At 42.5% G+C, this 22,336-nt stretch overlaps 2 protein-coding genes across 8 annotated transcripts in view; both read right to left on the bottom strand.

Moving 5' to 3' along the window:
• The window catches only part of LOC142659643 (SLAIN motif-containing protein-like), a 28,945-nt gene extending 20,023 nt beyond the window's left edge, over positions 1–8,922 (bottom strand). For 5 of the 7 annotated variants that reach the window (XM_075835984.1, XM_075835986.1, XM_075835987.1 and 2 more), the window contains exon 1: positions 8,719–8,810. The gene's annotated coding sequence lies outside the window, so the exon portion shown is untranslated. The other 2 variants (XM_075835992.1, XM_075835985.1) reach the window with 2 other exon arrangements.
• An 8,374-nt stretch (positions 8,923–17,296) lies between these two features.
• ZNF185 (zinc finger protein 185 with LIM domain) overlaps positions 17,297–22,336 on the bottom strand; it is a 45,956-nt gene continuing 40,916 nt past the window's right edge. Inside the window, exons 19-20 of the mRNA XM_075836653.1 lie at positions 21,924–22,021; positions 17,297–19,585 (exon numbers count right to left, since the gene is read on the bottom strand). Coding sequence (XP_075692768.1) covers position 19,585; positions 21,924–22,021 — 99 coding nt within the window. The 3' untranslated portion in view covers positions 17,297–19,584. The remainder of the gene's footprint in view (positions 19,586–21,923; positions 22,022–22,336) is intronic.

Below are 22,336 nucleotides of genomic sequence, written 5' to 3'. Positions count from 1 at the left end.
ACGGAGCAGAACGGAACACACCGACACGGGTGTGAACTAAGCCTAAAACTTCCCAGTTTCAGCAATAAAAAAAAACGACAATTTTACATCAGATTTGAATCCGTACTTTGTCAGAGTGCGTTCCATGCGTCAGTATTTAACATCAGTGTAGCATCAGTCATCAGTTTAAAAAATAAAATAAAAAATCTAGCAACCCATTGGCGAGAAGCGGACCGCACTCGGATAGCGTAATTGTGTGGTCTGACACTTGAATGAGCCCCTTGGACTTTAATGTGTTCAGTCCTTGTGCTGTCAGGTCTACACTCTAAACAATCGCTCGTCCGAATAGGCCCTTAGCCAATGGACAAGTGTGGCTCTGTCTGTACCGGATTAGAAAAAAAAGTTTATTTTTATTCTAGAAAACGTGCCAGTGATTTAAAGAGGTTCTGTCACCAGATTTTGCAACCCCTATCTGCTATTGCAGCAGATCGGCGCTGCAATGTAGATAAGAGTAACGTTTTTATTTTTAAAAAACGAGCATTTTTGGCCAAGTTATGAGCATTTTTGTATTTATGCAAATGAGGCTTGCAAAAGTACAACTGGCCGTGTTTAAAGTAAAAGTCCAACTGGGCGTGTATTATGTGTGTTACATCTGGGCGGTTTTACTTCTTATACTAGCTGGGCGTTCTGACGAGAAGTATCATCCACTTCTCTTCAGAACGCCCAGCTTCTGGCAGTGCACAGACACACAGCGTGTTCTCGAGAGATCACGCTGTGACGTCACTCACTTCCTGCCCCAGGTCCTGCATCGTGTCGGACGAGCGAGGACACATCGGCACCAGAGGCTACAGTTGATTCTGCAGCAGCATCGGCGTTAGCAGGTAAATCGATGTAGCTACTTACCTGCAAACGCTGATGCTGCTGCAGAATCAACTGTAGCCTCTGGTGCCGATGTGGCCGACACGATGCAGGACCTGGGGCAGGAAGTGAGTGACGTCACAGCGTGATCTCTCGAGAACACGCTGTGTGTCTGCACTGCCAGAAGCTGGGTGTTAACGAACAGAAGTGGATGATGCTGATTCGACAGCATCATACACTCCCATTCCTAACGCCCAGCTAGTAAAAGAAGTAAACACGCCCCGATGTACACACATAATACACGCCCAGTTGGACTTTTGAAAGCCTCATTTGCATAAATACAAAAATGGTCATAACTTGGCCAAAAATGCTCGTTTTTTAAAAATAAAAACGTTACTGTAATCTACATTGCTTAGCCTATCTGCTGCAATAGCAGATAGGGGTTGCAAAATCTGGTGACAGAGTCTCTTTAAAACGGATCATTGTTTTAGTGAGTTGTTGGTCAATTACCCTGGCTAAGCCATCTTGACCAATCAGATGCACCGAGACAAATCACGTGGTGGCAACTTCCGCCTGCCTAGACTACATTTCTGACTAAAAGGTCAGTGCTACACCTAGACTTTGTAGAACTAATACTATTGAGTAACAGCTGCTGTTCAAGATTGAGTTGCATACAATGTCCTCATGTGGAAGAACCGAGCAAAAGCCCCATACAGTAACGTGGTCCTAGTGAATCGATAATAATCCAACCCAGAAAAAAATCACAACCATGTATTGAAGAAAATACAAAAAGATACTTTAAGTTTACGTTTATGTATTTTATGGTTCATTAATAAAAACGAGACACAGAGCCCTCACAAAAAAAGATGGAATCAGACAAACTGAGCAATGGATGATCCAAGTAAACGCAGTGCCAAGATCCTACAGCGAGATTATAAATGAACTAGTCAGGACATATGAGATTAGTACCCAAAGGTAATACTGAACTTCTAGTAACAAATGCACATTGAGGACTAGTATATTTATTGCAATGAATTAGAATATCATCAAAAAGTTAGTTTATTTCAGTAATTCAATTCAAAAAGTGAAACTCCCATATTATATAGATTCATTACACAGAGTGATGTATTTCCAGCATTTTTTTCTTTTAATATTGACGATTATGGTAACAGTTAATGAAAACCCAAAATGTAGTGTCTCAGAACTAGATTATATAAGCCTAATTTCAAAAATTATTTTTAATACCGAAACGTTGGCCTACTGAAAAGTATGTACAGTATATGCCCTCAATACTTGGTCGGGCTCCTTTTCCATGAATTACTGCATCAATGTGGCGTGGCGGCGATCAGCCTGTGGCACTGCTGAGGTGTTATCAATGCGGCGTGGCATGGAGACGATCAGCCTGTGGCACTGCTGAGGTGTTATGGAAGCCCAGGTTGCTTGGATATCGGCCTTCAGCTCGTCTGCATTGTTGGGTCTGGGGTGTCATCTTCCTCTTGACAATACCCTATAGATTCTCTATGGGGTTTAGGTCAGGCGAGTTTGCTGGCCAATAAAGCAGTGATACTGTGGTTATTACACCAGGTATTGGTACATTTGGCAGTGCGGGCAGGTGCCAAGACCTGCTGGAGAATGAAAGCAGCATCTCCATAACGCTGGTCAGCAGAGGGAAGCATGAAGTGCTCTATAATATCCAGGTAGACGCTGCGCTGACTCTGGACTTGATATAACACAGTGGACCAACACTGTTGCTCAGAGGTCCAAAGTCCTGTTTTCAGATGAAAGTCAATTTTGCATTTCATTTGGAAATCTCAGTCCCAGAGTCTGGAGGAAGAGTGGAGAAGCATCAATCCAGGTGTCTTGCGGTCCAGTGTGAAGTTTCCACAGTCAGTGATGGTTTGGGGGCCATGTCATCTGCTGGTGTTGGTCACTGTGTTATATCAAGTCCAGAGTCAGCGCAGCGTCTAGCAGGACATATCCCCGCACTTCATGCTTCCCTCTGCTGACAAGCTTTATGGAGATGCTGATTTCATTTTCCAGCAGGACTTGGCACCTGCCCACACTGCCAAAAGTACCAATACCTGGCTAATCTTTGTCACAATGACGTAGATACACCATGCACTCCAGGGGGCAGAAAATTATCATATATGGCCTCAGCAGCAGGTTTGAAAACCATTTTACATACATGGAATCATCCAACATCTATCTCCTCCGTTGCAAATGTATCTAGAAAAGTGCTCTTTCTTGATGATGTATTGGGCTGAGGCATCAAATAAGAAAGAAACTCATGTACAAAGATTTTTGGGGAGTTGGGAAAGTTTTATTGCCAGACTGCCAGCTAACATGCCGATGATTAAGGTCTGTTTTGAAAAACTATATGGTATCAAGAGCGACTTGTGGCAGGAGATCCGCCAATTGCTTGTACCGCAATGCACTGACGAATACAAACATATATCATTTGAACACAAGACATTTAGGACGGCTGGTGTAGTTGTAGGGGAAGAGTTCTGCTGGAAGCTTAAAGAGGCTCTGTCACCAGATTTTGCAGCCCCTATCTGCTATTGCAGCAGATAGGCGCTGCAATGTAGATTACAGTAACGTTTTTATTTTTAAAAAACGAGCATTTTTGGCCAAGTTATGACCATTTTTGTAGTTATGCAAATGAGGCGTGCAAAAGTACAACTGGGCGTGTTGAAAAGTAAAAGTCCAAGTGGGCGTGTATTATGTGCGTACATCGGGGCGTTTTTAATACTTTCACTAGCTGGGCGTTCTGATGAGAAGTATCATCCACTTCTCTTCACAACGCCCAGCTTCTGGCAGTGCAGACACAGCCGTGTTCTCGAGAGATCACGCTGTGACGTCACTCACAGGTCCTGCATCGTGTCAGACGAGCGAGGACACCGGCACCAGAGGCTTCAGTTGATTCTGCAGCAGCATCAGCGTTTGCAGGTAAGTAGCTACATCGACTTACCTGCTAACGCCGATGCTGCTGCAGAATCAACTGAAGCCTCTGGTGCCGGTGTCCTCGCTCGTCTGACAGGATGCAGGACCTGTGAGTGACGTCACAGCGTGATCTCTCGAGAACACGCTGTGTCTGCACTGCCAGAAGCTGGGCGTTCTGAAGAGAAGTGGATGATACTTCTCATCAGAACGCCCAGCTAGTGAAAGTAGTAAAAACGCCCCGATGTACGCACATAATACACGCCCACTTGGACTTTTACTTTTAAACACACCCACTTGGATTTTTGCAAGCCTCATTTGCATAACTACAAAAATGGTCATAACTTGGCCAAAAATGCTCGTTTTTTAAAAATAAAAACGTTACTGTAATCTACATTGCAGCGCCCATCTGCTGCAATAGCAGATAGGGGTTGCAAAATCTGGTGACAGAGCCTCTTTAAGTGTCTGTGGAGTGGTGGTGGAGTTTTGACATGGCGAGTGAATGCCGAGGGAGTCACGACAACTAGAGGGACCTGTAGGTCCTGAATGTTTCATATGGGATCTCCTGATAAAATGAGAGAGATATTGTTTGACATTTTTCTTTGGTTTGATGTTCTTTCTTGCTTTTTTTTTTTTTAATTAGAGCGCGATTATGATCAAGTATTTGAGAAATATTGCCTATAACCCATGTGGGTAACTTTCAGTGAAATGTGTATAATAGGAGCAGCGATTTGTTTACTTTACAAATATCCTTATGGCAAATCTCTACTCTGCTGACAATATTGTAACTAATCTATGCTTGCAGCTGAAACTTTGGTTATTTTGTTGTTCGTATTTCATGTAATAAATAAAAACATTGAAATAAAAAAGAAAACTTAGCTCTCATGTCCTGCAGCCCGGCCTCCTGGGATGTCATGTTTTATCCCATGTGACCGCTGCAGCTTGTGATTGGCTGCAGCGGTCACATGGGATGAAACGTCATTCCAGGAGGCCGGCCTTGACAAAGAAGCACAGAACTTTGAAGTATACAAGTTTTCTTCTGAGTTGCATTTCTTGCGGCGAAATCGCAGCTTTCCCACCGCAAAAAAACCGCAACATCTGCTATTTGTTACGTGTTTTACCTCCCCATTGAATTTAGTGGGGATAACCCACCACACAAAAGCAGCGATTACGCAAATACAGTGAACATGCTGTGGATTAAAAAACTGCACCGCTGGTCAATTTGAGCATTCTTCCCGCTCAGTATTTATGCAGCGTGTGGATGAGATTTGTTCAAATCTCATCCACTCTGCTGCTACTGTATTCTGCTGCAGATTTTCAACAACTAAATCCATTGTGGAAAATACACGGTATTTACAATACGTGTGAACATATTCAATTATGGAGCACTACAAAAAGTATACGGCACAGGAAGGGGGAAAAAAAAAAAGAAAAAAAGAATAGTTCCCATTTTTGTTATGACCTGAACAATATTCTTTGGTCATACAGAGCCAGACATCTAAGGGTATGTTCACACTACAGCGTCCGTAACGGCCGAAATTACGGGGCTGTTTTCAGGAGAAACCAGCCCCGTCATTTCAGCCGTAACGGCATGTGCTGGCGCTTGAACGCCGCGTCCATTACGGACATAATTTGCGCTGCTTTTCATTGGAGTCAATGAATAACGGCTCCAATTACGTCCCAAGAAGTGACAGGACACTTCTTTGAAGCGGGCGTCTTTTTTACGCCCCGCCTTTTGACAGCGGGGCGTAAAAAAAATGACCGTCTGAACAGAAACATCGTAAGACCCATTCAAATGAATGGGCAGATGTTTGCCGACGCTATTGAGGCGCATTTTCGGACGTAATTCGGGGCTAAAACGCCAGAATTACGTCCGTAAATAGTGTGTGAACATACCCTAACAATTGCATTTTAGAACCATGGTTAACAAGTAGCCCATGACTTGAGCCCATTCACACTGTTTGAAAACCTCATATTTAAAGTCTGCATGTGACATATCCACCCACGGGGTGTTAATACAGGTAAAAGGGTTGACTGGTTCTCAAATACTAGATTAGGAGATTCAGAGATAATATGTGTCCCCCCTCCCTCCCATATTTAAGCTCCTCATGTATTAACCCGAGCAGAGAGCAGCTTGGCACATCAGTGCATTACATGGACGGCTTATTGAATCAATGGGCATCGAGTAATGTTTAATGGGGGTTATCCAACAAAGTATATTTATCACTTATACACAGGTCAAGTGATAAATGTCTGATCGCTGGGAGTTCCACCGATTACTAGAATGGGGCCCATTCCTCCTCCCCACACAACCACAGTGAGGAGTGTCAATAGAGTGCTGGTCACGCATGCGTCCTGCTGCTCCATTCAATGTCAACGGTGCCAACGGAAACTATAGAGCGCTGTGTCAGTCAGCCCCCTAGACAATGAAAAGAGTTGCAGGGCGCATGCGTGACCACTGAGTCCTTAAAATTCCTCATCACTGCACTCATGCAGTAAGGCGGAAAAAGGGCACGAGACTCTCCCCCCTCCTTGTTGTTGTTGTAGCGTTCCTCTGATAACCTGGAGGGATGTTGGAAATTACAAACTCCCCATGGTTTTTTAAAGAACATCTGCGACAAGGTTTCACACAATTGCACACAGTATTGCATGAAGTGTGTGTATAATACAGCGGATACACACTGTGCGGCTACAATGTCGTAGAAGACTACTGCTCAGAAATAAGAGACTTATCACTGCAGTCTCTAAATATGTCCTCGCAAGGTGAGGATCCTTCAATAGGTAATAACCCTTTCAGTGCACTGGTTAGATAGTCTCAGCAAGATGGAGACTACTAGCACTACAGTGTATAGTCAGTGCACTGCACACTACGAGGACATTAGATACAGTCTGCTCAGGATGGAGACTACTAGCAGCACACTGTATATAATCTCCCTGTAGCTTGCAGTGCACTGGTTATATACAGTCTCCACAGGATGGAGATTACTAGCAGCTCACTGTATATAATCTCTCTGTAGTGTGCAGTGCACTGGTTATATGCAGTCGCCACAGGATGGAGATTACTAGCAGCACACGGTATATAACGTCCCTGTAGTGTGCAGTGCACTGGTTATATGCAGTCGCCACAGGATGGAGATTACTAGCAGCACACGGTATATAACGTCCCTGTAGTGTGCAGTGCACTGGTTATATACAGTCTCCACAGGATGGAGACTACTAGCAGCTCACTGTATATAATCTCCCTGTAGTGTGCAGTGCAGTGGTTATATGCAGTCGCCACAGGATGGAGATTACTAGCAGCACACGGTATATAACGTCCCTGTAGTGTGCAGTGCACTGGTTATATACAGTCTCCACAGGATGGAGACTACTAGCAGCTCACTGTATATAATCTCCCTGTAGTGTGCAGTGCAGTGGTTATATGCAGTCGCCACAGGATGGAGATTACTAGCAGCACACGGTATATAACGTCCCTGTAGTGTGCAGTGCACTGGTTATATACAGTCTCCACAGGATGGAGATTACTAGCAGCACACTGTACATAATCTCCCTGTAGTGTGCAGTGCACTGGTTATATGCAGTCTCCACAGGATATAGATTACTAGCAGCACACTCTATATAGTCTCTGTAGCGTGCAGTGCACTGGTTATATACAGTCTACACAGGATGGAGACTACTAGCAGCACACTGTATATAATCTCCCTGTAGTGTGCAGTGCACTGGTTATATACAGTCTGTACAGGATGGAGACTACTAGCAGCTCACTGTATATAATCTCCCTGTAGAATGCAGTGCACTGGTTATATAGTCTGTACAGGATGGAGATTACTAGCAGCTCACTGTATATGATCTCCCTGTAGCGTGCAGTGCACTGGTTATATAGTCTGTACAGGATGGAGATTACTAGCAGCTCACTGTATATGATCTCCCTGTAGCGTGCAGTGCACTGGTTATATAGTCTGTACAGGATGGAGACTACTAGCAGCACACTGTATATAATGTCCCTATAGTTTGCAGTGCACTGGTTATATATTAGTGCATGTTGCAAATAATCACTGCCCATGGTAGTAGCAGTGCACTGGCTATCTAGTCCCTGGTGAAGGTTACTGGCAGTGAATATATTGGCACAGCAAGGTGCTAGTACTGTTATTGTTGATAATAGGCTAGCAGTGCACTGGTTACATATGGTGGCTGCAGGGTGGGATGGTGGAAGCACACAGGCTGTCACTGGACACTACAGGTTACTGCCAGTGCACTGTATGTATGTATCTCGCACGGGGTGGAGGTGCATGCAGTGTACTGTATGTATGTATGTATGTATGTATGTATGTACATACAGGGTGGAGGTGCAGGCACTGTATGTATGCATGTATCTTGCACAGGGTGGAGGTGCAGGCAGTGCACTGTATGTATGTATGTATGTATGTGGCTTGCACAGGGTGGAGGTGCAGGCAGTGTACTGTATGTATGTATGTACATACAGGGTGGAGGTGCAGGCACTGTATATGTATGTATGTATGTATGTATCTTGCACAGGGTGGAGGTGCAGGCAGTGTACTGTATGTATGCATGTATCTTGCACTGGGTGGAGGTGCAGGCAGTGTGCTGTATGTATGTATGTATGTATGTATGTATGTATGTATGTATGTATGCATGTGGCTTGCACAGGGTGGAGGTGCAGGCAGTGTACTGTATGTATGTATGTATGCATGTATCTTGCACTGGGTGGAGGTGCAGGCAGTGTACATCTAGCGTCCTCTGGGGGTTGGTTGCAACGCTCAGTCATTGTCCCTCAGCCTTCGGTATTGTGTCTAGAGAGGAGCTGGATGCAGACAATGGGCAGGACGGGGAAGGCCTGGCTCCGGGAGATAACACCGCCGGCTGCACATGGAGACAAAAGCTAACGGCTCGTTCTGTCACCCCCCGCTCTCCACATCCTACCTCGCCGTGTAACGTCCATGTCCATTCAGCACAGCCTTCCTGTACCCCGGCCCGGCACTCTCCCCTCCTCTTCCTCCACCTGTCACCGGGCGCGCCCCTTACCTCACGACCAGCACGGCTACAGCATCTCTCGGGGACGCGCGCACCTCACACACAGCGGCAGTATCCTCCGCGAACGACTGAGGGGCGGCGCTACTAAAAACACGATCAGCCAAAAGAGGGGCGTGGCATGGTTGCAACTCCCGCTATTACAATAAAACAGGGGCGGGGCATAGCGGAATCTTTTAGATGTGCAAATTAGGTGGGCTGGAACACAACGATTGAGGAAAAGGGGCGGAGCGATTATTAATAACAAAAACCGAGAAGGGGCGGGTCGTCAGGATTTGAGGTGTGGCCAGTTTGATGCTAGCAGGTGCCCGGTGATGAGGAGGCGGCTGTGGTTTCTCGCCTCTCCTCTGGGACTACCAAGCTATGGCTGTCAGCTGTGACTATTCAGTAAGGGCGTGTTCACACGATGCTAAAAAACAACAACATGTAAACGTGTCAAATACACTAGCGTTTCTTGTGAAATGCTTTTTAAAATACAGTTTTTTTTGACGTGTATTTTGACATGTTTGGTGCACGTTTTCTGGCGCACAATTTGGACTTTCATTGACTATGGGAATATTTGTCACGTTTTTTTAAATACGGTTGCGTGCCAAAAACGCGTTGTATGTACTAACTGTGCACTTTGGCGTGTAAAACGCACCAGGACCTAAGGTTGTTTTGTCTGTTTTTTCCAAACAAATCCAAATGTTATTGTTGAAATGTATAAGAGAAATAAATAATGGTAATATAGTGTATACATTTATTGTTTGCTGTGCTGGATAGCATAGATTTGAATTATCTTTAGGCCTTATTCACATGGACGTGTCCGTTTTGCGCGCGCAAAAGATCCGTGTGTCATCAGCATATGGTGCGCGACTGCGTGATTTTATGATGACACTCTGGCTTTATGTTTACAAACAGAAAAGCACGAGGTGCTTTTCTGTTTTCATTCATTCTTTTCAATCCTGTGCTTCCGTGTGCCAAGCGCGATTTGCACGCACTTATTGACTTCAATGGGTGCGTGCTGCGCGAAACACGGGCAAGTATAGGACATGTCATGAGTTTTACGCAGCGCACATACGCTGCGTGAAATACACTGACAGTCTGAACGGCCCCATTCACTTGCATAGGTCCGTGTGACGCGCATGAAAATCACCCGCGTAGCACGGACGTATAACCCGTTCCTGTGAATAAGGCCTTAAAGGGACATTCCATTTTCAACCATTGACGTAAAGCAGCATATTTATCAAAATTGGTGCAAAGGAAAAGTGGAGTAGTTGCGAAGAGAAACCAATCACATTCCACCTTTCATTTTGCAAAGGTCCTTTGGAAAATAAAAGCAGAAACCTGATTGGTTGGCAATTTTTCCTTTGCATCAGTTTTAATAAAACGACCTCTTTATTACCAAAACTATGTGGACTCCGGACCATCACACCTCAAGAGCTCGTTGGACATCCAATTCCAAAACCATAGGTGTTAATATGGAGTTGGGCCCTTATTGCAGTGTGTCTGTGGGAATGTGCGCCCATTCATCCAGAAGGGCATTTGTGAGGTCAGACACTGATGTCGGAGGAGAAGGCCTGGCACACACTCGGCGTTCCAATTCATCCCAAATGTTGGATGGGGTTGAGATCACTCCAGCTTCTGTCTCTATGAACCTCGTTTGTGCACGAGGCCACAGTAATGCTGGAACGGGAAAGGGTCTGCGCAATAACTTGGAAGCATATGATTATGTAAAATGTCTTATTACGCTGTAGTGTCAACATGACCCTTCACGGGCAACAAGAGCCCAAGCCCTTAAAAACAGCTGCAAACCATTGTACTTCCTCCACCAAATTGTAAAGTAAGCACTGTGCATTCATTCCGGTAGGTAACATTCTCCTGGCATCCCCCAAACCCAGATTCCTCCATCATACTGCCAGATAGTGAGACGTGATTCAGTGCTCCAGAGAATACGCAGCTCCAGAGTCCGGTGGCATGGCGATTTACACCACAACCAGCCCTCACCTGGCATTGCACATGGTGATCTTAGGCTTGTGGGCAGCTGTTCCACCATGGAAACCAATTTAATGAAGCTCCTGACAGTTTCTCTGCTGATGCCACATGGCGAGCCCTAAGGTTGGGTTCACACAACCTATTTTCAGGCGTAATGGAGGCGTTTTACGCCTCGAATTACGCCTGAAAACACGACTCCAATACGTCGGCAAACATCTGCCCATTCATTTCAATGGGTTTGCCCATGTACTGTGCCGACGACCTGTAATTTTACGCGTCGCTGTCAAAAGACGGCGCGTAAAATAACAGCCTCGTCAAAGAAGTGCAGGACACTTCTTGGGACGTAATTGGAGCCGTTTTTCATTGAATCCAATGAAGAACAGCTCCAAATTACGTCCGTAATGGACGCCCCGCAAAACGCGAGTACGAGCAATTACGTCTGAAATTCAGGAGTTTTCTCCTGAAAACAGCTCCGTAATTTCAGATGTAAATGCAGTTATCGTGTGCACATGCCCTTAGTGTCGAGTTTAAAGTCACCGAGCTCTCCTGTATGGGCTTGTTCACATGTACTGCTGCGTTTTTTACGTCCAGAATTGCGGATGGAAAAAACGCAGTAGAACACAGTAGCAGAAAAGTGGGTGAGATTTAACAAATCTCATCCACACGCTGCGTAAATACTCCGTCCAGAAATTGACCTGCGGTGCGTATTTTTCGGACCACAGCATGTCCATCCCCGCTGAGGAAAGTGGACTGAATTGCTGCATTTTTCAGAGGAGATGTCACCATCTGCCTTTTTGCCGCAGCGGAAAGTCTGATACTTTCAAAGGAATTGCTGCATAAATTTTCTGCAGCAATTCCGTTACGTGTGAACAACTATGACCTACACTACTAGCAATGTTTGCCTGAACTCAATAATTAGAAAATTAGGAGTGTGTACATACTTTTGACCATATAGTGTATCTGGCCCGTGACCTTCCTCAACGATCACAACCACACAAAGGCCACAGTGCTCCTCTGAGTGCCATGACCCTTTGTTTTTTGACTTGGTGATCTTCAAAACTCTGAGTCTTTCATCAGAATCTTCTATTCACTACAATGACGTTGTAAGGGTATGTTCACACGGCCTATTGTCGGCCGTTTTTGGGCCGTAACTGCCCGAAAAATCGGAAGCGTTTTTCACGGCGTTTTTTCACACGTAAGAAAACAGCCGCGAAAAAGAAGTGCAGGACACTTCTTGGGACGTTTTTGGAGCCGTTTCTCCATAGACTCTATTGAAAAAAGCTCCAAAAACGGCCGTAAAAAACGCAGCAAAAATCGCGAGTGGCACAAAAAACGTCTGAAAATCAGGAGCCGTTTTCTCTTGAAAACAGCTCCATATTTTGAGACGTTTTTGACACTGCGTGTTAAAATACCATAATGCGCATGCAGTCCTATTGTAGTAAATGTGAAATTTCAATGAAAGCGGGTCTGGGGTCTGAATTAATTTTGGGGTCATGTGTTTCATACCTTCTCTGCCCCCATCCTGCATCTTCTGCATAGGGCTGTTAGTGTGTGGTGTCGTTGTTTATGGAACTACAACTCCTAGCATTTGTCAGTTCATGCTGGAATTGTTGTGATACAGCTCCCATTGTAATCTGATGATGATTGTCAGGTCATGCTGGGAGTTGTTCTTTCAAATAAGTTATATTTTTTTACTGTGACTATACCGGAAAATGTGTCCTAACCCGAACTTTTACATGGCGCTGGTAAATGCTCTGGCGTGGAGCATTAATACGTTTGCCATGGTGCCTAGCATCTTCTAGTTACGCCCTTGCGTTCAACTATCCTCAGACACTATTATTTTAGCAGTATAGTATATTGAGACAATGGCAGCACTGTACGCACAATAATAGGATCACTTGCGGTAGCAGCAGACACAAAGTATTGTTGGTAGCAGCAGAATAGGGTGGGTTTCTGTTGCTATAAATTGTTGGGGTGGGCTGCAGAAGCGAGGAGCCAAAGCTGTCTGGGCAGTAAACTCTGCAGAGGTTGGGAAAAGTCATCATGTTCTGAGCTGGATGGAGAAGAAAAGGAATGAGAACGTATACAATCAGAGAAGATGTCACCTGTGAGTCACTGGATTTAATTATTTATTCTGCCTCTGCCTGATTAGTACTGGATTCTTTTGTATAGTCTGCAAAATGACCGCCTATGTATAACTGGTATCTGGCCATTATACGGGCACTATATGGTAGTCGTATTATTGGTTATATTGGTGCTTGTAAAGTAGTAGTGTACACTTGTCCCTGACTGAAAGAGCGAGTGTACGTCTGTTACTGACTGTCATCCAGTGTTTCTGTGTTCAACTTTTATTTTCCTTCTTGTGTTGATGGTACTAAAAAAAAAATATTTAAAATTGCACCCCCGAACCACATACAAAAATAAAATAGAAAAAGTATAACACAATAAATAATAAACAGTTGATATATATCCTTTAAATAATACTGCGTGTTTGATGGACGCGTCGAAGGATGTGGTTGCCTTGTTCAGATAGGACATTTAGACCACATAGTACGTAGAAACTAGTTATCAGAAATGTAAAGAATTTCCTGCCTCGTTTGCCATGCCCGAGGGCTGACCTCTACATTACCCAACCTATCTTAAAAAACATTTCAAAGCATTCAAGTTAATGTTCTATAAGCGACTTTTACCACAGCAGAAACATTAAAGGCACGTTTCTGAGATCTTACCCGAACCACTGCCGATCTCTCCCATGGCCTTATCTCCCTTAGGCCTTGTTTATATGTGTCACCTATGTGGCCCTACACAGCACTGTCCTCATTGGTCAATGACGTTCATACCATGGAGGCAGAACATGTAAAAGCTATGGGGAAAGAGGCCTTGTTGGTCCCATCCACTTTCTTTACTAGGTGGTGAGAACCTGTGCAGGACTCCCATCTCCAGAGGAACTGCATTGTTACCAAACGTGTGTGTCTGTGAATTTGGAAATGCAGTGGAGGGAGGAAATACTAGACCCTTCTGTCCAATTGTTGAAACCTAGCACCATAATACAAGTCCTATTTTGATATGTGCTATGGGTTCGCCTCTCATCTATGTACATGTAATCTGTCATTGGCCTGAACGGGGCACTTCGAGAGACAGTTCTTGTCTCATTGTTTTTTCTTAGCAAACAACCTATGCATCCAGCTCGTGGGTTTTTTGCCTTCCTCTGGATCAACACAGTAGGTTGAACTTGATAAACCTCTGTCTTTTTTCTACCTTATCAACTATGTAACTATGTATAATTAGATGAAAAAATTTGTAGTCTTCTATTCATCCATGATAACATTAACCCCTAGCCGCACCACTTAGTAACTATACGTCGTCGCGGGATGTTACTTCCCGCACGAGGACGTATAGTTACTGAGTCGTTCCCGGCGGTTACTGGGAGGTCAGCTATGACACTCCGCTTTTGCCGGCCAGCGGTCCTTTGCCGCTGATTTTGCCAATTAACCCCTTAAATGCGGCGATCGGTAGCGATCGCCTCATTTTAGGGGTTTCTAGCACATTGGCAGATCCCGCTCTGAAATCACGGGGTTTGCCGATGGTTGGCATGGCAACCGGGGGGGGGCAAACAATGGCCTTTGTGTCTGACGTGGACGGAGGCCTATGAAGACCAGCCTCCGGGTGATACTGATAGGCTTCCTGTCAGAGTGACAGGAAGTCACTGTGTCATTCCCGATGCACACTGTCGGCGATAGTGTGCATTGGGAACTGGGAGGTCAGCTGTCCCCGACAGCTGACACTCCAGTGTTGCCAATCAGCAGCTCATCGCCACTGATTTCGGCAATTAACCCCTTAAATGCGGCAATCAATTGCGATCCCCGCATTTAGGGGATTTGTAGCACATCAGCAGCCCCCATGCAATCGTGGGGGTTGCCATGGCAACCGGAGGCCAGACAACGGCTCCAGGTCTACCATGTATGGAAGACTATGTCTGGCTGGTCCTCATAGGCTTGCTGTCAGAGTGACTGTGACGTCACACTGACAGTTGGAATACATTACACTACTAGGTAGTGTAATATATTCTAGCAGCGATCAGTCCTGCAGGTCAAAAAAGAAAGTGTCAAAAGTAAAAACTTTTTTATAAAAGTTGTTTTTTTCCTATGATAAGTCTTTTATTATAGGAAAAAAATGAAAACTTTAAAAAATCTACACATATTTGATTTCACCGCATTCATAACGACCCAAACGATAAAACTATGATGTTATTTTTCCCGCATGGGGAACACAGCAAAAAAATTAAACGAAAAGCTATGCCAGCATTGCTATTTTTTGGTCACTACCCCTCACAAGATATAGAATAAAAGTGCTCAAAAAGTTGCATGTATTCCAAAATAATACCAATAAAAACTACAACCTGTCCCGCAAAAAAACAAGCCCTTACACAGCTTTTTGACTGAAAAATAAAAAACTTATGGCTCTCAAAATAGGGTGACACAAAAATAACTAATTTTATAAAAATGGGATTTTATTGTGCAAATGCTGCAAAACATAAAAAAAAACCTATATACATATGGTATTGCCGTAATCGTACAAACTTGCAGAATAAAGTAAAACATAATTTATTACGCACGGTGAGCGCCGTAAGAAATAAAGAATTTAAAACGCCAAAATCTCTGTTTTTTGGTCACCTTAGCTCTAAAAAAAATGTAATAAAAAGTGATCAAGAAATTGTATGTACCGTAAAATCGTACCAATAAAAGCTACAGCTCGTCCCGCCAAAAATAAGCCTTAACACCGCACAATGGACAAAAAAATAAAAAAGTTATTGGTCTCAGAATGTTGTGAAACAAAACTATTTTTTTTTAAACAAATAGTCCTTTCTTTGTAAAAGTAGTAAAATATAAAAAAAATACTCTATAAATTTGGTATCACCGTAATTGTATTGAGACGCAGAATAAAGTTAAGTTGTCGATTTTACCGCACGGTGAAAGACGTAAAAACAAAACCTAAAAAACAGTGGAGGAATCACAGTTTTTTCCAATTTCAGACCGGAAAGAATTTATCCCGTTTCCCAGAACATTATATGTACTCTTGAGAAATTGCTTTTCAATGTTGGGATGAATTTCTCTTTTATCCCTTGTGAAAATTAAAAAATTCAACAGTTTAGTGGACAAAAATGTTGATATTAATTTTCACGGCCTAATTTCACTAAATTCTGCAAAAAACCTGTGGGGTCAAAATGCTAACTATACCCCAAGAAAAATTACTTGAGGGGTTTAGTTTCCAAAATGGGGTCACTTTTGTTGGGTTTCCACTGTTTTGGTCACTCAAAGGCGTTGCAAACACGACATGGCACTGAAAACCATTCCAGCAAAATCTGCGCTCCAAAATCCAAAAGGCGCTCCTTCCCTTCTGAGCACTGCTCTGGGTGCAAACATCAGTTTATGACCACATATGGGGTATTGCCGTAATCGGTAGAAATTGTTTTACAAATGTTAGGGTGCATTTTCTCCTTTAATCCTTGTAAAAATTAAAATAATCAATGTTTTAGCAGGAAAAAAAGTAGATTTTAATCTTCACAGACTAATTCCACTAAATTCTGCAAAAAAACTGTGGGGTCAAAATGCTAACTATACCCCTAGAAAAACACCTTGAGGGGTGTAGTTTCCAAAATGGGGACACTTGGGGGTTTCGAACCCAAGAGTAACAGCAAAAGACCTACTGAAGACTCTACAAACGTCAAAAACCTATGTTCATGTACCCACTATTTTGGGTTGCATCAGAGTTATCCCTGATTACGGCTGTTGCAGTGAGTTGTCAGTGGTAACATACAGCTGACACCTACTAAGTTTAGAGCAGGCTCAGGCGGTGAGCCCCCTCCATACTCACCCGTCCTGGCTATGGCGTAACCCCACGTCAAATTTCGGGAAGGGTTTAAAGAGCCTTGAAACATCAGCTAAAACATAAACTCCCATCTGTAGACAGCTGTTCCAGAGTTCTTGCTCCTCATCAGTACAGAGTAAGGTTCTGGTAAGAGAATCCTCCTCCTTCCACTATTCTTACTAGACAGATACACGCTTGCTTGGTGCGCTGTAGATGCCTAAAGGGTTAAACAGACCTTGCACAAAGAGGAGACACCTAATATGATAACACCTCTTTCACACTTGACATCATTTTATTCAGTACAGAATAGCAGTTCCACGGGAAGGCAGGGACTTCTAGCATCATAAAATATCTATGATGCCAGGAGTCCCATTCACCTATACCGCAGTCGGGCCGGGAAATCCGTCTGACACGCGGACCGTTTTTCACGGCACTCCCATTAGGCATCAACAGTTTAGAGTTCCATATTGCTGAGTACAGTTATAGGGGTTGTACTGAATTTACATCACACTTACAAGACACAGTGCGTGTACTTCGAATGACGGATACCACGTAAAATAAGAAACAAACAATAATGTTTAAAATAATACTTTAATGTTTGTCATGACATACATAGACATTCTCCCACCCATTTTCCCATTTGCTTCATTATAATATATACCATGAACCCAGGAATGTCTAAGTCAGCCTGATAGGACGTGCACCAATTGATATTACTATTAGTTAAAACTTTTCGATTAACCCCATGTTTGCTTGGATGGATCAGATCATTTTTTATTAATCTTTTACACAAATTGTTGCACTAGATCATAAAGAGACTGCCTCAGATATAAACAGGCTGTTGCCCATAGCAACCAATCTGAGTTCAACTTTCATTTTCTAGACTGTATTGAAAAAATGAAACGTGGGCTCTGATTGGTCACTCTGAGGCAGTCTTGATACATGAGGCCCATAGGATAGTATAGGTTTTTATATATACTCACAGATTTCTGCGCTTTATTTGGTAAATAAAAATAAAATCACAAGCAACATCATTAGATATGTGAAGTTGAACCCTTAGGCCTCATATTTTTGGCCTTATTATTGCTCTGCGCAGCCTCCTAGTTGTATAGAGATGTAATAGGGCACCCATAGACTTTTATGGAGCCCTACTACACCTCCGCAAGCCTCAGATTTTATACGGAGGAGTACAGAGTATTTTTTATCTCCGATTCCGTATGAATCTGACAGAAAAAAATGGTGACGTGTTTTATCAGATGCCGAATTATGGAGGTATTCTCCCCTAGAATCATGGGAACATAAAACAGTGGTACATGGAGTCCCTGCATCTCTGTAGTGACACGGGGGACTCTGCATGCCGCCGTACCGCCCATGATGCCTTAATCTCATAACTTCATCATTATTTACAATGCAAACTATCTGTGTCTATTTGCTATTGAAGACTGTTTCCAGTGGAATAAAACCAAAAAATACCTGGAAATCTAAGGCTGGCCATACACATTAGTTGTATGTCGTCCAAACCCGCCAATTTCAGCAGAACCGGCCGTCCATCTAATGTATATGGTGGAGTTCTGACATTCTCCCGACGGCAGATGACGTGGGAGAGAATGGTCGGGCATGTTGAATTTCAAGTTGTCTGATCCTTTTGTTGCAAATAGATAAGCTGCAGCCAGAGGAGTCTGGCAGCGGCTTTGTCACTTCTCCCTGTTGAAAACGCATGCACGCCCTGCCGAGCCGAGCGTCCAGGTGTATGGGGGAGTTGGCAGGAATAGATCGTTCAGCCAACAGCTATTTTGAGCGTATGGTCAGTTTAAGTCCCTGATGCATTATCTTCCGTCAGCAATATTATCTTGGTCTAACGTATGCTGGATGACAACTACTGGCAGAAACCATTGCAGTGCCCATATGGGTCATCCAATTAATGGGTATATACATGCCCAGTCCTCCGACTGATTGTCAGTGTTTCACAAAACAAATATTAAAAGCTATTAACGTCATCCAGGTAATGGCCACCATTTAATATGTATGCCTGGTATTGAAAGATCAATGAACCACTGGCACTTTAGACAACCATTTGGTGGATGCATTTGTTGGGTGTTGCATTTCTCCCAAGCGCGAATCTCTTATCCCCGTGTAGCAATGTCATTCACAGGGGACAGGCGAGGAGGGTGTGAACTGGCCACAGGATGGTGGTGCCCATTTAGAGGTCTTTATGGGACACCCCAACTTTGTGTACACCCTGGAAACATACACATGCCAAGAAGGCGAATTGCTGAACTGAGTGAGGCACCAGCTGACAGAACTTTATATAGGAGCCTCGTTAATTGTATCACCGAATGTTATGCTGGAAGGTTTTCTAGAATATTTTAGGAAGATCCAGTGACCATTGTTTAGTAATCATTACAATGTTTATGGTTATATAATTGTTCATGTTATATGTAGGCAGTAGAGCAATGGAACAGATATACTACAAGGAAATTAGAGATTGTAGATGTATATGGCCAGCAAAAGCTTAAGGCATTAAAAACAATCATAATGATCTTCTGACATGTCATAGATACATGTGATGTGATCGCTTGTATTTCCAGAATGAATGAAACCCCTTTACCACTGCTCAGAGATGTCTATCACTATAAAATTATGGAAATCATCAATGATCACAGACCTCACCAATGTTATCTTCTCACGTGTATCTATGAAATATCTGAAGATCATTTTGACTAAATTGCCCTTTAAACAAGATTGAATGATTTGGAAAAAAACACCAATACATAGTAATAAAGACCTCACTTGACACTGAAGAATAAGGATACAGCACAATAGTAAAATACTTTATATGTAGCAATCAGGTCCTCCCATAAAAAGTTTCTGTAACGTTAATAAAGTGTTGGCATCTCTCCACCATCCTTCTCTTGATCTAAAATAGAAAGAATGTATGACATTAGATGAATCATATGACTAAAATCCTGTCTATCTATTTACTGTATCTCTCATTTATCTATGTAGTTCCTATCTATCTATCTATCTATCTATCTATCTATCTATCTATCTATCTATCTATCTATCTATCTATCTATCTATCTATCTATCTATCTATCTATCTATCTATCTATCTATCTATCTCATATCTATCTATCTCATATCTATCTATCTCATATCTATCTATCTATCTCATATCTATCTATCTATCTATCTATCTATCTATCTATCTATCTATCTATCTATCTATCTATCTATCTATCTATCTATCTATCTATCTATCTATCTATCTATCTATCTATCTATCTATCTATCTCATATCTATCTATCTCATATCTATCTATCTATCTATCTATCTATCTATCTATCTATCTATCTATCTATCTATCTATCTATCTATCTCTCTATCTATCTCATATCTATCTATCTCATATCTATCTATCTCATATCTATCTATCTCATATCTATCTATCTCATATCTATCTATCTCATATCTATCTATCTATCTATCTATCTATCTATCTATCTATCTCATATCTATCTATCTATCTATCTATCTATCTATCATCTATCTATCTATCTATCATCTATCTATCTATCTATCTATCTATCTATCTATCTATCTATCTATCTATCTATCTATCTATCTATCTATCTATCTATCTATCTATCTATCTATCTATCTATCTATCTAATATCTATCTATCTCATATCTATCTATCTCATATCTATCTATCTCATATCTATCTATCTATCTATCTATCTATCTATCTATCTCATATCTATCTATCTATCTATCTATCTATCTATCTATCTATCTATCTATCTATCTATCTATCTATCTATCTATCTATCTATCTATCTATCTATCTATCTATCTATCTCATATCTATCTATCTATCTATCTATCTATCTATCTCATATCTATCTATCTATCTCATATCTATCTATCTATCGACTCTATCTATCTATCTATCGACTCTATCTATCCAGTTTGCTCTAAAATCATAGGATTGCAGTATTTTGCTTTGCAGCTTGTCATGAATAATGTAGGCTATTTGACCATGCTCCACTGCATCTGTTTGTCTGTGAATCTACAGTCAGTTAACAATTTGTATGCATGACTGCCTGTTATCTGCTGCCTTCATCAGTTTCCTTCACATGTTGTTCCAGCATAAACTCTAATGTTTAATATAAGTTTAGGAAAGGGATGTTCCAATATTAATATGTACTTTATTCGTTCTAGCCCTGGACCCACTTACGTAAAGCAGCAAATATATTTATTTTATTTAAGCCACATGAAATAAAATGTTGAGGGTTTTCTAAAAACGGCTGTGCTTCTTTCCATAAAAAATGTAAGAGATTGTAATAAGGGCTTAAAAGGGGTTGCCTTTTAGGACATATGGACATCATAGAGGGGGACCCCTCTTTTGAGCATCATAGACAGCCATTCATGTATGGCTGGTCACAACTTCCCACAGCTACATGTATAACAGTCGATCGCAGGGAGTTTAGAAGACGGACCTGCAGCGATCAGATGATCACCGGCCTGACTTAATTTTAAAGAGGCAATGCAACAACCCATTTAAAAAGTATCTCCACCATATACATTTTAACATGAATAACTTGAAGCTTCTGGACCCCAATGCAATATCTGTAGCAGGGTACCCCACCTATCATTATTTATAATATTAGTGTCTTATGTGACAAAGGGGCCATTGCAACCTCTGCACCCCCTATTGCAATTTAAGCTTCTTTCTGCTTAGGTGACTCTTCTGTACCCATTTAGAGGGCAACCAAAGTGCCAAATGGGGCAAAATAGTCACAACACCAGTTATGCCAATGTAGAGTCCCTCATGGATATAAAAGGGGGTATTATAGACAGGGCACTCAAAGAAAACCCACAAGTTGTAATTTGCTACCGTAGCCCTGTAACTAAATACTGTGACTACTGTTGGAGCCCCCCCCCCCCCCTCCCGGCATCCAGCACCTGGTGCATAAGCCCCACCAGCCCTCCTTCGCTATGCCTATGGATAGATAAACTATATGATACAAAAACATTTATTTTGCTCTGTTCTATATAATTATCCAATCTAATGTGGTTCTACACTGACAGCTGACCACCAAAGTGGGAATGATAATCATATTTTAATGGTTGCCTTTCAGACACTAGTTTTGGTTGAGTGTATTCAGTCTTCTTACAAATTATGTTTTTCACATTTCCATTTTGACATCATGTTACTGAATTTAAATATATATTCTTACATTCTACTTACTAGAAGAGCTTCTCGTAACAACTCTCGCAGTGAACCACATCACGGTGAATGAACAGGCTGTCTATCAAATCTCCCATAGGCTTGTGGCAAATCCCACACTGCAAAGCAAAACAATGACATAATATTTGTGTATGTATAGGACTATGCACATTCAGCTGTACATGAAGCTAAGTCATAGGCCTCATGCACACGACGGAGCTTTTGCGGCCGTATACTATGCACAATTGCATAGTTGCAATTGCGGATAGTATAAAACACACCTTAACCTATGGGTCAATGCACATGACCGTGGTTTCCACAGTCCGTGTATTGCCGGAGCCCGGACCGCAAAAAAAAATAGGACATGTCATTATACGGTCCTGGCACACTGAATTGAATTGCGGACGTCCCACGTCCCCATGCACACGACCGTG

The sequence above is a fragment of the Rhinoderma darwinii genome, chromosome 8, assembly GCF_050947455.1.
Source record: "Rhinoderma darwinii isolate aRhiDar2 chromosome 8, aRhiDar2.hap1, whole genome shotgun sequence".
Taxonomy (NCBI): Eukaryota; Metazoa; Chordata; class Amphibia; order Anura; family Rhinodermatidae; genus Rhinoderma; species Rhinoderma darwinii.
Note: the sequence above shows the minus strand (reverse complement) of the source record. Positions and strands in the feature narration are given on the sequence as shown.